At 67.2% G+C, this 14,897-nt stretch overlaps 2 protein-coding genes across 3 annotated transcripts; one reads left to right on the top strand and one right to left on the bottom strand.

Moving 5' to 3' along the window:
- Window positions 1-5,566: 5,566 nt before the first annotated feature.
- On the bottom strand, window positions 5,567-8,464 carry POLR3GL (RNA polymerase III subunit GL). Of its 2 annotated transcripts, XM_038167924.2 has the most exons (7): window positions 8,293-8,449; window positions 6,909-7,038; window positions 6,762-6,830; window positions 6,605-6,661; window positions 6,435-6,508; window positions 6,223-6,336; window positions 5,567-6,138 (listed from the first exon to the last, which is right to left on the bottom strand). In XM_038167924.2, exons 1-7 carry the CDS (start codon window positions 8,410-8,412, stop codon window positions 6,052-6,054), a joined length of 651 nt encoding a protein of 216 aa, XP_038023852.2. In that variant the 5' UTR covers window positions 8,413-8,449; the 3' UTR covers window positions 5,567-6,051. The 2 variants fall into 2 exon arrangements, with proteins under 2 accessions (XP_038023852.2, XP_071884118.1); XM_072028017.1 differs by having other exon boundaries at window positions 6,435-6,661; window positions 8,293-8,464.
- A 1,327-nt stretch (window positions 8,465-9,791) lies between these two features.
- Window positions 9,792-13,900, top strand: ANKRD34A (ankyrin repeat domain 34A). The gene is made up of 2 exons (XM_038167923.2): window positions 9,792-10,684; window positions 11,610-13,900. The coding sequence occupies exon 2, from the start codon at window positions 11,800-11,802 to the stop codon at window positions 13,168-13,170; it is 1,371 nt and encodes a 456-aa protein (XP_038023851.2). The 5' UTR covers window positions 9,792-10,684; window positions 11,610-11,799; the 3' UTR covers window positions 13,171-13,900.
- The last annotated feature ends 997 nt before the right edge of the window (window positions 13,901-14,897 follow it).

Raw genomic sequence — 14,897 nt, 5'->3', positions numbered from 1 at the left:
CCCCCCCCCCCTCACTATGGGGCTTTTTTTGGGGTGCTGGGACCCCCACGGCACAGCCTCCCCCCCGCACCCATGGGTGCCAGGCTCAGGGTGCCCTCTGCCCACTGCCCCCCTCCTCCCAGCTTCGCCCCCACCCGTGCCTCAGTTTCCCTTTGTGGGTTGATGCCCCCATGGGAGGGGATTTTTTTTTTTTGGGGTGGGGGCCACCGAGCCGCTGTCCCCGTGCCCGGCTGGCACGGCCGCGGGGCCGGGCTGCCCTCCAAGCAGGTGAAGGGGGAGCCCGGCTCCAGCCCAAGTAGGGGCAGGAAAATCTTTATAGGGTGGGGGCCGCAGCCAGCTGGGGGTCCCGGGGGGCACCCCCAAAATAACCCCACAGCGCTGCGCACCCACCGGGGGGGCACCCCCAGACCCCTTTTTTGGGACCTGCCCCAGCCCCTGGTGTGGATCTGCCCCGCTCAGGGGCAAGAGGAAACGCTGAGACCCTACAATAAACAAAGGGGTGGGGTTTTTGGGGTGTTTTCTTTATTTTTTTATTGTTTTGTTGTCCCACTGCGCCATTCGGGGAAGGGTGCCAGGCGGGGCCGGTGGCCACCTCGCCGGGGCCACTGCCAGCCCCCTTTGGGTGCCAGCCGAGCCCCGGAGCTGCAGCCTCAGCACATCTGCGCGCCCGCGCCCCGCTTTATGGCCCCGATAAAAACCGATTCGGGCCATAAAGAGGGGAGGGGAGGAAAAAAAAAAAAAAACAAAAAAAACATAAAAACAAAAAAAACAACACTTTGGCTGCGGGGGGGGCACGCCAACTCGCGCCGTGCGCCGCAGCGAGTGGCACCGTGCCCCGGCGCACCCGGGGGGCAATGGGGTCGGGTCTCAGCCCCACATCACCCCCAGCCCCATACCGGCCCCATTGCTGGGAGGGGGCTGGGGGGGGGGATTTATTTGCCCCCCCCCTCCCTGCCCAGCTGTCCCTCCCCAGGCAGGGATTTTTCCAGCGAGCTGTTTACCACGATGCGAGCTGGGGGCGAGCCACCGCTGCGCCCTACAAGGACTCAACACCGAGCCCCCTGCAATGGGACACTGCTGCCAGCACCGGGAGCGGCTCGGCCGTGGCTAAATTGGGCTAAATTGAGCTATTTTTGGAAAAAAAGGGCTCGAAGCCCCTCTGTGCCCTGCCAAGGGGGACCCCGCGCACAAGGCAAGGGGTTGGGGGTCTCGCGTCCCCTGGAGCCACCCCGAGGGCTGGAGCGCTGTCCCTCTGTCTGTCCGTCCCCGTGTCCGTCCCGCACGATGCCACCCACCCTGTGCCCCCCCCACCCCACCCTGGGGGCTGCTGTGGGATTTGGGGCTCCGTTGCCCCCCCCCCATCCCAAGCAGAAGGAACCAGTGGGGGTCCCAAGGGGTCCCAAGAGGCGCTCCCCACTGCGCACCGGGGCGAGCAGGGATGGGGCTGGGGCCGAGCCGAGGCACCAAGGGGACAAAATAAATTTGGGGGGGCCCAGAGCGGAGCCCCCCCCATGCACCCCCCGCTCCTGATGCCGCTCGGCAGCCCCGCAGCTGGCTGCTCGCCCCGGCTGCTGGCACGGGGCCCGCGCTGGCTCCGGCCCCATTGCGCAGCGGCTCCAACTGGGCCAAAGGTCCCGGGCGGCTCAGCCCCCCCCACGGCCAAGCCGCAGCCCCGGGGGGGGGGGACGGCGACGACCCCAAAACCCTCAGCGGGGTGCAGAGGGGATGCTCCGGGCACTGGGATTTGGGGTCCCCATGGATTTTGGGGTGCCTCGTCCTGCCTTCGCTGCTCCGTGTGCCCGGGGTGCGCCCCTCGGCACCCCCCCAGCACCTCGGGGTCGGGGCTCAGCTCCTCGCCTCCGCATTTTTTTACCATTTATTGGTTTTTTTAACCATTTATTATTATCTTTTTTACCATTTATTATTTTTTTAACCATCTATTATTTTTTTCACCATTTATTATTATTTTTTTCCACCATTTATTATTTCCCCCCCCCTCCCAAAGAACAAATACCCGAGTCACTTGATCCGGGCCGCAGGTTTCCAGGTCACTTGTTTACGGCCGGGTTTTGGGGGGGGGCTCTGCCAACTCCAATTTTTTTTTTTTTTTTTTTTTCCTTTTTCACTTTCTAGTCCTCGATGTCCTCCTCTGGAAACTATTTGCTCGGCAGCTGCCTTTGCTCGGCGGCGCTGCCGGAAGGCGCTCGCGGCCCCCCCCGACTATTTTGGCTGCGCTGCGGTCGCTGCCTTCCCCTCCTCGCCTCCTGCAGCAAAGTGGGGCAAAGGCCACGGCGAAATGGGGGGGGGGGAACTCATCCTGGTGCTGGGGGGGGCAAAAATCCTTGGGTGAACGGGCAGGGTCGCGATGCCAACGCGAGATTTTTTGGGGCGCTGCCCCCCCCAAAAAAAAAAAAATCCGGGTTCACCCTGGGCGCAATCTGGGAAAGGAGCCGCGGGGTGCGCAGGAGGCTGAATTTATCTTGCCCCCCCCCAGGAGCCCTCCAAATTCTGCCGGGGGGGATTCGGTTCGCAGCGGGCAGCCGGCCCGAGCGCTGACATTCGCCCGCCGACCTTTACAAGGTGGTGTTTTTTTTTTTGGGGGGGGGGGTGGCACCGCCAAGACCTGCTGAACTTCTCCGCTTTTCCGTTTAATTTTAGCTGCGCTCCCGGCGAGCTCGCCAAGGTCACTCCTGGCCCGGGCCCCCCCGCCCCGATCCAGGTTGGGAAGGTGCAGGCCCCCCAGTCCTGCACCCCCGTCCCAAATCCTGCACCCCTGTCCCAAATCCTGCACCCCCTGACCCCAGTCCTGCACCCCCATTTCCCAAATCCTGCACCCCCTGTCCCCAATCCTACACCCCGATCCCCAATCCTGCACCCCCATCCCAAATCCCGCACCCCCGTCCTCAGTCCTGCACCCCCCTGTCCCCAAACCTGCACCCCCCTGTTCCCAATCCTGCACCCCCATCCCCAAATTCTGCACCCCTGTCCCAAATCCTGCACCCCCATTTCCCCATTCCTGCACCCCCTTCCCCAATTCTGTACCTCCTGTCCCCAATTCTGCACCCCCCTCCCCAGTCCTGCACCCCTTTCCTCAATCCTGCACCCCCCTGTCCCCAAACCTGCACCCCCATCCCCAGCCCTGCACCCCCGTCCCAAATCCTGCACCCCCACCCCAAATCCTGCACCCCTGTCCCAAATCCTGCACCCCCATCCCCAATTCTGCACCCCCATCCCCAATTCTGCACCCCCTGACCCCAATCCTGCACCCCCATTTCCCAAATCCTGCACCCCCTGTCCCCAATCCAGCACCCCCATTTCCCAAATCCTGCACCCCCTGTCCCCAAACCTGCACCCCTTGACCCCAAACCTGCACCCCCCTGTCCCCAGCCCATTTCATCCCAGCCCTAATCCTGCACCCCCTTGACCCCAATCCCGCACCCCTGTTCCCAATCTTGCACCCCCATCCCCAATTCTTCACCCCCATCCCCAATCCTACACCCCCAGCCCCAGCCCCCCCCCCCCCCCCCGGCTCTCAGGAGGCTCTGGGAGCACCCCGGTGCCGATGACCCTTTGTGGGGTGCAGCAGGGATTCGGGATTTGCCCCCTCCCCATCATCATCAGCAGGACACGGGGTGGGGTGGGGGGGCTGATCCCCCCCCCACCCCACCTCAAACTTCAGCCTCTGCCCCCCACAACCCCAAACCCTTGCTCCGAAGCCCCCAAATTACGGGGGCGACCCTGAACGGGGGGGCCCAAAACCACCTCCCTCCACCCCTATAGGGCCCGAATCCTTCACCTGGGCCCCCCCCAGGGGGAAAAACCCCAAAACTGGGAGCCGGGGGGGCCGTGGCGCAGCAGCGAAGGGGTGAAAATAGCGGCGAGCAGCAGCGCACGAGGAGCCCACGCGCCCGCTGCGTGCAGGAAGAGGCCCCCCCTTGCCCCCCCCCCCCTTCCTCTTCTTCCTCCTCCTCTGGGGAAACCGAGGCACGGAGCGAGGTCACGGCAGCGGTTTTGGGGTCCTGGGGGTGCGGAGGTTCCCCCATTAAATTATGGGGTGGGGGGGGGTCGGTGAGGGTCCCCCAGCCCCGTGCCCAAAGTCCTGGGTGTGGGAGCTGGGCACGGGTGGGGTCATTCCCAGCCCCAAATTCCCCCCCCCCCCCCAGCTTTGACTCACCCCATTACTCAGCCCTGGGGCTGTTTTTTTCCTTGGGGTGGGGCCGGATCCTCCTCCTCGTGCCCCATTAATGGGGGGGGTCCCGGTATCCGTGAGCCCCCCCCCTCCCCAAGACAGGGCGCAGACCCCCGGAGCTGGGCAGGGGAATCGCCACCGCCTGGGGACCCCCCCCCCACCCCCGCTGGTGACTTTCGGATTTTTTTTTTTGGGGGGGGGGACACACACCCATGGGGCATCTCTCGGTTTTGGGGACACCCCAAAAGAGGGCCGGGGGGGGCGTGGGGGGGGGTAAACCACACAAAAATTGCAGCTTGACCGTTTCCAGCAGTTTTAGCACCAATTCCCACCTTGCCCCCCGGGGGGGGGGGAAACGGGCCACAAACGGGCTCTGCTGTGCCCCCCCCCACCCCAATACCAGCACCCGTCACCCCCCCCGGGGCCCCCCCCAGCCCCCCCAGGGCTCCAACGCATTTTTAGTGCCTGGGAGCTGAAAAACCAAAACCATGAACAGGAACCTCCTGGGGGGGGGCACGGGGGGGTCACGGCACTTCCCCATCACATGAGGATCCCGTGAGTGCCCCCCCCCAGCCACTACCGGCTTTTTTTTGGGGGGGGGGGTACAAATCACCCCCACACCCCCCCAAAGCTATGGGGTAGCGGCAGATAAATGGGGGGGCTGTGGGAATGGCCCCCCCCAAAATAAATCCCACTTTGCATCCTCCTGCTCCTGCACCCTATATCGGGGGGGGGGGTCTGGGGGTGCCATTTGTGCCCCCCCCCCCAAAAAAAAAAAACAAAACAGGTGTGCAGGGCCCCCACCCTGCTCCCAGCACCCAAGGGTGCTCCCAGCACCCAAGGGTGCCCGGCCTCTGCTATGGGGCACCCATAGGGGTTAAAATGGGGGGGGGGGGTTGAAGGGTGGGGGGGGGGGGGGAATAACGTGGCTCGGGGGCAGGTCCCGGCCCATCACGCCACCCCACAACAGCAGGTGAAGGCGCCAGCAACCCTACAATAACACCAGGCTGCTCACGAGACCCTACAATAACAACGGCTGGGCAAACAACCCTACAATAACTAACCCTAAATAAACACCCAGCCCTGTTTGCCCAGCAGCTCCGCGCCGCCATAATGGGGGGGGGGGGGCCCCGGGGGGGGGCAATACGGATTTGGGGTCCCTGTAGGGTTTTGGGGGGACCCTAAATTATGAGGGGACGCCAGCGGGCTTGGGACCCCCCCTCTGCAAGGCAGGGGCCAGCCCTAGAAGGGGGCAAGGAGCTGAGCCCCCCCCCCCCCCGAACCATGCAGGGATGGGGGCAGCTCGGGACCCCCCCCCTTATTTATTTATTTTTTTTATCCCCCCCCCCCAATCCCAAAAAGTTGGAGGCCACAGGATACAAAATGAAAAACCCCAATTTTAATCCACCCGAATCGGTAAAAAAGCTCCAAATGTTAAAAAGTTGCTAAAAATGGGGGGGGGGCACATAACATTTTCCCCCAAAACATCACGGGGTGAGCTGGGGGGGGGGGCACGGTCACCCCCCAGCCCTGCTCTTTCCCCCCCCCACCCCAAAACCAAACGCAGCCCGTTAAAAACCGCCCCCACACCCCCCTCCTGCAGGGGTTGGGGCCCCCCAGGACCCCCGAGCTGGGGGGGGGGGCAGCAGGGTCACCCCCCCCCCAAAAAAAAACCATCCCTGGTGGGGGGGGGCACCCAGCGCTGCGGCACCCATCCCTGGAGCACAAGTGCCACCTGCCGGCCACCCTGACTGGGAGCACTGGGGGCACCAGTATGGGGGTACTGGGGATACTGGGACCCCCCCCAAGCGGGGGGGGGGCTGGGGGGGGCGCAGGGCCCCCCCGATACCCCGTGGGGGGGGTCAGTAAACGGCCTCGTCCATGTTGTCGTCGCTGTCGCCGCCGAAATCCTCCCCGTTGTCGAAGTAGGACATGATGTAGTCGGTCTCCTGGGGGGGGGCAGGGAGAAGCCGTGAGACCCCCCCCCCAAAAAAAATAACCCCCCCCCAAAATTCCCGCGCCCCCCCCCTCACCTCCTCGTGCTCCTCCTCGTCGTACTCCTCCTCCTCCTCCTCCTTGCCTTCCTCCTCCTCCTCCTTCTCCTCTTCCTCCTCTGAGGTCACCTCCTCCTCCTTCTTCTCCAGGCTCTGGGGGGGGGCACAATCAGCTGTGACCCCCCCAAAATGCCCCCCCCAGCACTAATTTGTCAGGGGGGGGGGCACGTCGGAGCCTTCGGCCTCGTTACCTCCAGCTTCTTGATGGCCTCCTCCTTGTCCAGCGCCGCCCGCTGCTTGGGCTTGGGGACGAGGACGGTGGTCCCTGGAGGGGGGGGGACACGGGGGGGGGCAGGGGGAGCGTCACCCACCCTGGGGGGGTCACACAAACAAATAGGGGGGGGGGACACGGGGTACTCACGGCCCTTCCGCAGCCTCCGCACCCGAATCTTCAGCTCCCGCGGCAGCCGCCTCCAGTCTGTTGGGGGGGGGAGGGAAACAGAGGCTGGATCAGCCCCCCCCTAAACCCCCCCCTCCCTAAAAAAGCCCCCCCCCACCCCAAAAATACCCCCAGGTACCTGGGTTCCAATCGATGGCACCGTCAATGGGGTTGGAGACCTGGTACTTGTCCGAGTAGCGCTCGATGTCTGTGGGGTGAGGGGGGGCATCAGTGGGTTTTTGGGGTCGGGGGGGGGTCCCTAAATCCTTTCCCCCCCCCCCGGTACCTCTGCGGGGTGCCCCCGGTTTGATGAAGTAGGGCAGGTTCCTCATGGCGCCGCGCAGCTCCTGCTTGAGGGCCAGCATGTACTCCAGCTCCTCGCCCCCCGGCAGCGGCACCGGGCGGTACTCCACGGGCTGGGGGGGGGCACGGGGGGGCGGGACCCCAAATGTCACCCCAAATGGCACCCCAACTGGCACCCTGACTGGCACCCTGACTGGCACCCTGACTGTGACCCCAACTGTCACCCCAATTGTCACCCCAAACATCACCCCAATTGTCACCCCAAATGTCACCTGGACTGGCACTTCAAACGTCACCCCGATTGTCACCCCAATTGTCACCCCAACTGGCACCCCGACTGGCACCCCAAATGTCACCTCAATTGTCACCCCAATTGTCACCCCAACTGGCACCCTGATTGTCACCCTGACTGTGACCCCAACTGTCACCCCAAATGTCACCTGGACTGGCACTTCAAACGTCACCCCAATTGTCACCCCAATTGTCACCCCAAATGTCACCCCAACTCTCAACTGGACTGGTACCCCAATTGTCACCCCGGCACCCCAATTGTCACCCCAATTCCTGCCCTAACTGGCACCCCAAACGTCACCCCAATTGTCATCCTGCCTGGCACCCCAACTCTCTCCCCAGCTGGCACCCCAATTGTCACCTCAAATGTCACCTGGACTGGCACCCCAAACATCACCCCAATTGTCACCCCAATTGTCATCCTAACTGGCACCCTGATTGTCACCCCAATTGGCACCCCAATTGTCACCCCAACTCTCACCCCAATTGTCCTCCTGTCACCCCAACTGTCACCCCACCTGGCACCCACCAGGTGGGCCTGGCACCCCAAATGTCACCCTGCCATCCCAACTGTCACCCCAATTGTCACCCCAACTCCCATCCTGTCCCCCCAGTTGCCACCCTGTCACCCCAACTGCCACCGTCACCAAGCGTCACCCCAACTGCCACCCTGATTGTCACCCTGCACCCCCAGTTGTCACCGTGTCACCCCAAGTGTCACCCCAAGTGTCCCCCTGTCCCCCCAGTTGTCGCCCCGTCACCCTAACTGCCACCCCAACTGTCACCCCATCACCCCAACTCCCATCTGGTCCCCCCAGTTGTCACCCCAAGCGTCACCCCGACTGTCACCCTATGCCCCCAGTTGTCACCCCGTCACCCCAACTGTCCCCCTGTCCCCCCAGCTGTCACCCTAACTGCCCCCCCAACTGCCCCCCCAACTCCCATCCCGTCCCCCCCCCTTGTCACCCCGACTGTCCCCCCTACTCCCACCCTCTCCCCCCAAGTTGTCCCCGGGGGGGCTGCGCACCCCACTCTCGGGTTGTGTCCCCCCCCCCCCAGGCTCCCCAAAAACTCACCGGGAAGAGGGGGGAGGGCTGTAGGGTGGGGGGGGGCAGCGCGTCCCCCTTCCCGATGCCCACGGCCTCCACGTTGAAGGTCAGCTGCCCGCGACCCCGGCCCCGGCCTCGGCCCGCCATGGGGGGGTTGGGGGGGGGGGCACGGAGCCCGGGGGGGGCTGTGGGGGGGGCACAGAGCACGGGAGGGGGTGGCTGGGGAAGGGGGGGCAAGGGGGGGTAAGGGGAGGGGAAGGGGGAAGCCTAAGGGAGAAGGGGGAGCCCTAAAAAGGGAGATAGGGGGGGATGGGGGGGGGCAGCCCTAAAATGGGATATGTGGGGGGGCAGCCCTAAAGGAACCCGGGGGGGGGAATGGGATGGGACACCTGGAAAAGGGATATGGGGGGGGCAATGGGATGGGGTGCCCCTAAAGGGATATGGGGGGGGGGTGATGGGACAGGACACCTGAAAAGGGACATGGGGGGGCACCCCTAAAGGGATATGGGGGGGTAATGGGACGGGGCATCCCTAAAGGGATACGGGGGGGCCCTAAACGGATACGGGGGGGCAAAATGGATATGGGGGGGCAGCCCTAAAAAGGAAACCCCTAAAAAAGGATGGGGGGGCACCCCTAAAGGGATATGGGGGGGCCCTAAAGGGACATGGGGGGGCAATGGGACGGGGCACCCCTAAGGGGATACGGGGGGGGGGCCCTAAAGGACACGGGGGGGCCCTAAACAGGCACATGGGGGGGGGGGGGAAGGGGACGGGGCCCCCCCTAAGGGACACAGCAGGGCTGGGGGGGGGGGCGGGGCCCCCCTCATGGCCCCGGGGCCGCTCCCCCCGAGGCTCGGCCCCCCCCGGGCCCCCCCCGGGCCCCCCCCCGGTGCCGGTCCCGGTGCCCCCCCCCCGGGTCCCAGCTCGGCCCCGTACCTGCACTGCGCATGCGCCGCGGCGCTACGCGCGGCCGGGGTGGGGGGGAGTACGGAAGGGCGAGGGGCGCGCTGATTGGTGGGAGGCGGAGCCAATCAGAAAGCGGAACGGGAAAAGGGGGCGGGGAAAGGGGCGGGGCGAGGGGAGATGAATGGGGCGGGGAGGGGATGAATGGGGAGGGGAAAGGGGGGGGAATGGGGTAAATGGGGTAAATGGGGGGGGACTGGGGGGCATTGGGGAGCGATGGGGGGGATTGGGGGGGATTGGGGGGATGGGGTGAATGGGATTGGGGTTGGGGTTGGGGTTGGGATTGGGATTGGGATTGGGATTGGGACTGGGACTGGGACTGGGATAGGATGAATGGGGGGTGGGATGGGGTGAATGGGGGTGGGATTGGGGGGATTGGGGAGTGATGGGGGGGACTGGGGGGGATTGAGGCGGATGGGGTGAATGGGAGTGGGATGAGGATGGGGATTGGCATTGGGATTGAGATTGGGATGGGATAGGATGAATGGGGGGGTGGGATGGGGTGAATGGGGCGGGGATAAAATGAATGGGGATGGGGTGAATGGGGTGGGATTGGGATTGGGATGGGATGGGATGGGATGGGATGGGATGGGATGAATGGGGGGGTGGAATGGGGTGAATGGGATGGGGATGGGGTGAATGGGGGCGGGATTGAGATTGGGATGGGGATGCAATGGGACAGGACGGAATGGAGACTGGGACGGGATGGGATGGGGACGAAGGACACCTCAGTAGTGTCTGGCTGTAGGGCCAGAGACCAGGCTGAAGAAACCGATGGGAACAGGAGCGGGCAGAAGGGGGGGGGGGGGCTCCTGCCCCAACACCCCAGCCCCGTGGTGCCCCCCCAGCTGCCCCACAGCCCTGGGACACCTCAACCCCACAGCACTGCTGCACCCAGCCCCGCTCACCCACACCCCCATGCCCATCACCCCATATCCCCACCCTACAACCCCCCAGCCCCCAACCCACCACCCAGTGCCCCCCAACCTCCCACCCCACAGCCCCCAGCCCCCCAGCCCCACACCCCCGGCCCTTCATCACTCTCCCCCTTAACCCCACTGCCCCCCAGCCCCAAACCCCACTGCCTCGTGCCCCCCCAACCCCAAAACGTCGGCCCCCATCGCCCCTTTCCCGTCGCACCCCCGCGCCGCTGGGGCGCAGCGGGTTCGGCGCTGGCTCCGCCGCCGCCGGGTGATTCATCCCCAAGCAGCCCTCCCCGCGCCAGGAGCTGCCAAAAATAGGGCTGCGGGGAGAGCTGATGGGGTGGGGGGGGGGGGGTGTATGGGGTGTGGGGGGGGGATAAACCCTCCAAATAACCTCCCCTGCCTCCTTCCCCCTCGCTAAACCCGCGGCCGGCCGGGATGGCGGCCACCGGGAGACGGCTCTGGCGCCTCCATCGCCCCCACCCCGGGGACCCCCCCACGGCGCTGGGGGGGGCCACGCTCCGGTTACCACGGTAACAGAGAAAGGCAGGGATGGAGGGATGGGGAGGGGGCTTTTATTTTTTTTTTGGGGGGGGTGGGAAGGGGTCTCCCCCCCTCTCCCCCCCCCCAAAAGGGCCGGGATTGTGCAGCCCCTAAGCACCAGGCCTGGGTTCGGCGTCTTGTTGGGGGGGGGGGGGCGCGGCAGCCAGGCTTGAAAATGTTGAGGGGGGGAAATAAAGGGGGGGGGGGGGTGGTTTTTTGGGTTTCTTCCCCATTTTCCTGGCTGGCCAGAGAGCTGAGGATGAGCTGCAGTAACCATGGGAACCGGGCAGGCAAGGGGATGCGGGGGGGGGGCACGGGCAGGGGATTGGGGGGTATGGGGAGGGGATGGGGGGGGATTGGGGGTGCGGGGAGAGGATTGGGGGGGATTAAAGGGATGGGGAGGGGATTGGGGGGGATTAAGGGGATGGGGAGGGGATTGGGGGGGGATTGGGGGTACGGGGGAGGGGATGGGGGGGGTTGGACAAGGCTGGAGGGGGGCACGGGGGGATACGGAGCACAAGGAGGGGGGTGCAGGAAGGGGGACGGGGGATTTGGGGGCTATGGGGCTGCCTGGGGGGGGGGGGGTAGAGGGGAAGGGAAGGAGGGGGGAGGAAGGGGGCCCTGGGGATTTGGGGCTGGGGGCACCGCGTGGGGGGGCGGGCACAGCCCCAAGGTGACGGCACCGGGGGCAGCGCGGTGACACCGGGGGCACCTCCCTGGGAACCGTCCCCTACGCGGACCCCACCAGTGCCCCCCCCAAAGCCTGAGCAGCCCCACGGCCCCGGGGGGGGGGGGGAGCACGGGAGGGGGGCATCACCCGCGGCAGCTGGGGAAACTGAGGCAGGGAGCTGGGGAGGGACCGGGGGGGCTTCCACGTGCGGCACTCAACGCAACCCCGCTCCTGTCCCCCCCCAGGGCCACGCCACGTCCCGGCCCCGCGTCCCCCTGACGCCCTGCGATCTCCTCACCCCGCGTCCCCCCACCCCGAGCGAGAGATGCTCCAGGACCACCCCGACCCCGCCGCGTCCCCCCTGCCCTGAGCGGGCGATGCGGCTCCGGGCTCCTTGGCACCGCCGCGCTCCGTCCCGGTGGCTCTGAGCGTGCCATGCCCAGCCCCGTGCGGCGCCCCCCGGGGCCCGCGGCGCCCCCCGGTTTGGCCATGCTGCCCGCGGACGGCTCGGCCCTGCTGCGAGCCGTGGCCCAGGGTAAATTTCGTCTCACCCGGCTGCTGCTGGAAGGGGGAGCCTACATCAACGAGGGCAACGCCGCCGGGCAGACGCCGCTGATGGCCGCGTGCCGGGCGCGTTACGCCGACCCCCTGGAGCAGCCCCGAATGGTTCGGTACCTCCTGGAGAACGGCGCCGACCCCAACATCCCCGACAAAACGGGCAAGACGGCCTTGATGCACGCCTGCGCCGAGCGCGCCGGGGCCGCCGTGGCCGCCGTGTTGCTGGCCCACGGCGCCGACCCCAGCGCCCGCGATTACGCCGGTGCCTCCACTCTGGTTTACGCCATCAACCGGGGCGACCGGGAGACGCTGCAGGCGCTGCTGGACGCCTGCAAGGCGCAGGGCAAGGAGGTGATCATCATCACCAGCGACACGTCGCCCTCGGGCACCAAAACCACGCGGCAGTACCTCAACTCGCCCCCCTCGCCGGGGCTGGAGGAGAAGCGCTCGCCGGCGCTCTGCATGTCCCCATCCGACATCGAGGTGCGCACGGCGGCCTCGCCGGCGGGCAGCGAGAAGGAGGAGGAGCGCGACGTCTTCCGCTTCCCACCGCCGCCACCACCGGTTGCCGCCACCACCGCCACCGTGCCGGAGCCCCCCCGCGCCCGGGGCCGGCCGCTCAAACGCCTCAACTCGGAGCCCTGGGGGTTGGTGGCCCCGGGGGTGGAGGCATCGCGGGTCCCCCCGGAGCGTTTGGCACCGGGGTTGGAGGGGCTGAGCCTCGGCACGCGGCCCCGGCGTCACAGCGTCGAGGGCAGGGAGGCCGCGGGGTTGGCAGGGGCGGCTTGGGCCGGAGCGGGTGCCCCCGGCTTGCCCCCAGCCCCTGGCGCGGCGCAACACGGCCCCCGAAGCGGCGCGGGTCAAAGCGGGGCGCCGCGAGCCCCCCGACCCCGAGGGTTGCCCTTGGCCCCCTTCGCCACCCCCTCGCCGGGGCGCGGGCGGCACTGCGCGGCCTCGGCCATGCCGCTGCCGACCCCCGAGTCCCCCCCCGGTGCCCGGCGCCGCGCTCCCGGTTTGTTGGAGCGCCGCGGCTCCGGCACCCTCCTGCTGGAGCCCCTGGCTTCGGGGCGCGCCGGTTTCTTGCCCCCCCTGCACGCCGGCCCCCACCCCCCCGGCCCCCGAGGGCTCCCGGTTCCCGGCTCGCCCAAGGGGCGCCGCAAGCTGCTGCGCCGCCACTCCATGCAGACGGAGGAGATGCGGCTCCTGGCCAACTTCCAGAGCGCCCTCAGCCTGGAGCCGGGCACCTAAGGAGCCCCATGGCCCCCCCGGAGCCATGCCCGCAGCGTCCCCTTCCCCTGCCCACGTGTGCCAGCCCGGAGGGGGTCCCGGTCCCCGTCCCGGTCCCGGCTGCCGTGGGGACACCCCGTGAAGGGACCCTGCTCGTGGGCTGCCGGCCTCTCACCGTGGTGGCCGTGAGCCTGCGCGGGGCAGCGGAGACCCCCCACGGCACAGGCACCGGTGGGGGTCTCCCCGGGCTGGCTGCTGGCAACGTTCACTCTGAAGCCTACTGACGGCTGCGGGGGGGGACCCGAAAAAACTCTTCCCTTGCTGCCGCTGGCAGAACCTTTGCACGTTCGGCAGGAGCTGGCACCCCCCCGGCTCCCTCGCATCTTCATCTTCATCTTCATCCCGCTCCTTCCTCCCCCCCTCCCCAGCACCGCTTCTCCCCGTGGATCTCGGCGGCAGCAGCTGACAACCGGACCCCACCTCCTGCTTCCACCCCCCCCTTTTTAGGTCCAGCGTTTTTTGGGGGGGGTCCCCGCTGGCCACACGCTGCTCGGGGCTGGGCGCACTGAGCAATAACGGCCACGGGACGCCCGTGCCCCAGGACAGCCCCTTCCCCTGGGGGGGGGTCTCCCCCCTGGTTTTTGGCCACGGGGACGCCCCCTGCGTGCTGGGGGGGGGGTCCCAGGGGAGCGGGGACAGGGATGGGGCCACGCTGTCAGCACCCCCATGAATAAAGGCCTGGCACGGCTCAGGCCCGGGTGTGATTTTTTGGGGTCGGGGGGGGTGGGGTTGGTTGGGGTTCGCCCTGAGCCCCCCAGGGGGCACCCGGCCCCTGCCCAGAGGTGCCCTCCCAAGGGGGCTGCAGGGGGTGGGGGGGTGGGGGGGCAGCAGAAGGGGTGTTGGGGGTGCCTGGGTGCCCAATTCCTGCACCTCTGGGTGCCCGCACCCCTGGGCAGGGGCTGTGTAAGGACCCACAGGGGGACGTTTGGGGTGGTGGGGGGGGGTTCCCTGCCCCTATAAACACGAGGGGTTGCTGCCCCCCCCCCCCAGACCCCCACGGGGTCACGGCAGCCCCACGGGTGGGCTCGGCTCAGCTCCAACCGCGACGGTGCCAGGGGGAGGCAGGGGTCAGCCGGGACCCCCGGCGGGGACCCCCAACCCCAGGGGGGATTTGGGGTGGGGGTGCAGCCCCCCCCCCCAGGCTGTGTGGGGGTGTGAGGAGCCCGCGGCCTCCCGGTGAGGTTGAGGCCGGCCCTGCCCGCAGCGGGAGGCTGGGCTGAGCCGGGCGCTGGCGGCACCGGGGCTGCGGCAGCACTGCAGAGCGGTACCGCAGCGGGGTGGGCTGGGGACGCTGCCGGGGGGACACTGCTGGGGCTACTGGGACGTTGCTGGGGCTACTGGGATGCTGCTGGGGCTGGGGACATCACCATGGGGCACCGATGGAGCTCTGGGGACACTGCTGGGGCTTTGGGGACAGCACCACGGGGCACTACTGGAGCTACTGGGATGCTGCTGGGGCTGGGGGGACAACACCACAGGGCGCTACTGGGGCCACTGGGACACTGCTGGGACTCTGGGGACACTGCTGGGGCTGAGGACATCACCACGGGGCACTGCTGAAGCTCTGGGGACACTGCTGGAGCTACTGGGATGCTGCTGGGGCTGGGGACACTGCTGGGACTCTGGGGACGCTGCTGGGGGCTCTGGGGACACCGTCATGGGGCACTTCTGGGGCTCTGGGGACACTG

Source organism: Anas platyrhynchos, chromosome 26 (genome assembly GCF_047663525.1).
Source record: "Anas platyrhynchos isolate ZD024472 breed Pekin duck chromosome 26, IASCAAS_PekinDuck_T2T, whole genome shotgun sequence".
In the NCBI taxonomy this organism is placed as follows: domain Eukaryota; kingdom Metazoa; phylum Chordata; class Aves; order Anseriformes; family Anatidae; genus Anas; species Anas platyrhynchos.
This window is presented reverse-complemented; position numbering and strand designations above follow the sequence as displayed.

Excerpts from the sequence above, each read along its gene's own strand:
- POLR3GL (XM_072028017.1), bottom strand. The coding sequence starts at position 8,412 with ATGGCGGGCCGAGGCCGGGGCCGGGGTCGCGGGCAGCTGACCTTCAAC. Across the intron at positions 7,039-8,292 it reads AGCCCTCCCCCCTCTTCCCG|CCCGTGGAGTACCGCCCGGT; the intron begins GTGAGTTTTTGG and ends GCCCCCCCCCAG. Across the intron at positions 6,662-6,761 it reads TGCCATCGATTGGAACCCAG|ACTGGAGGCGGCTGCCGCGG; the intron begins GTACCTGGGGGT and ends CCCCCCCAACAG.
- ANKRD34A (XM_038167923.2), top strand. The coding sequence starts at position 11,800 with ATGCCCAGCCCCGTGCGGCGCCCCCCGGGGCCCGCGGCGCCCCCCGGT.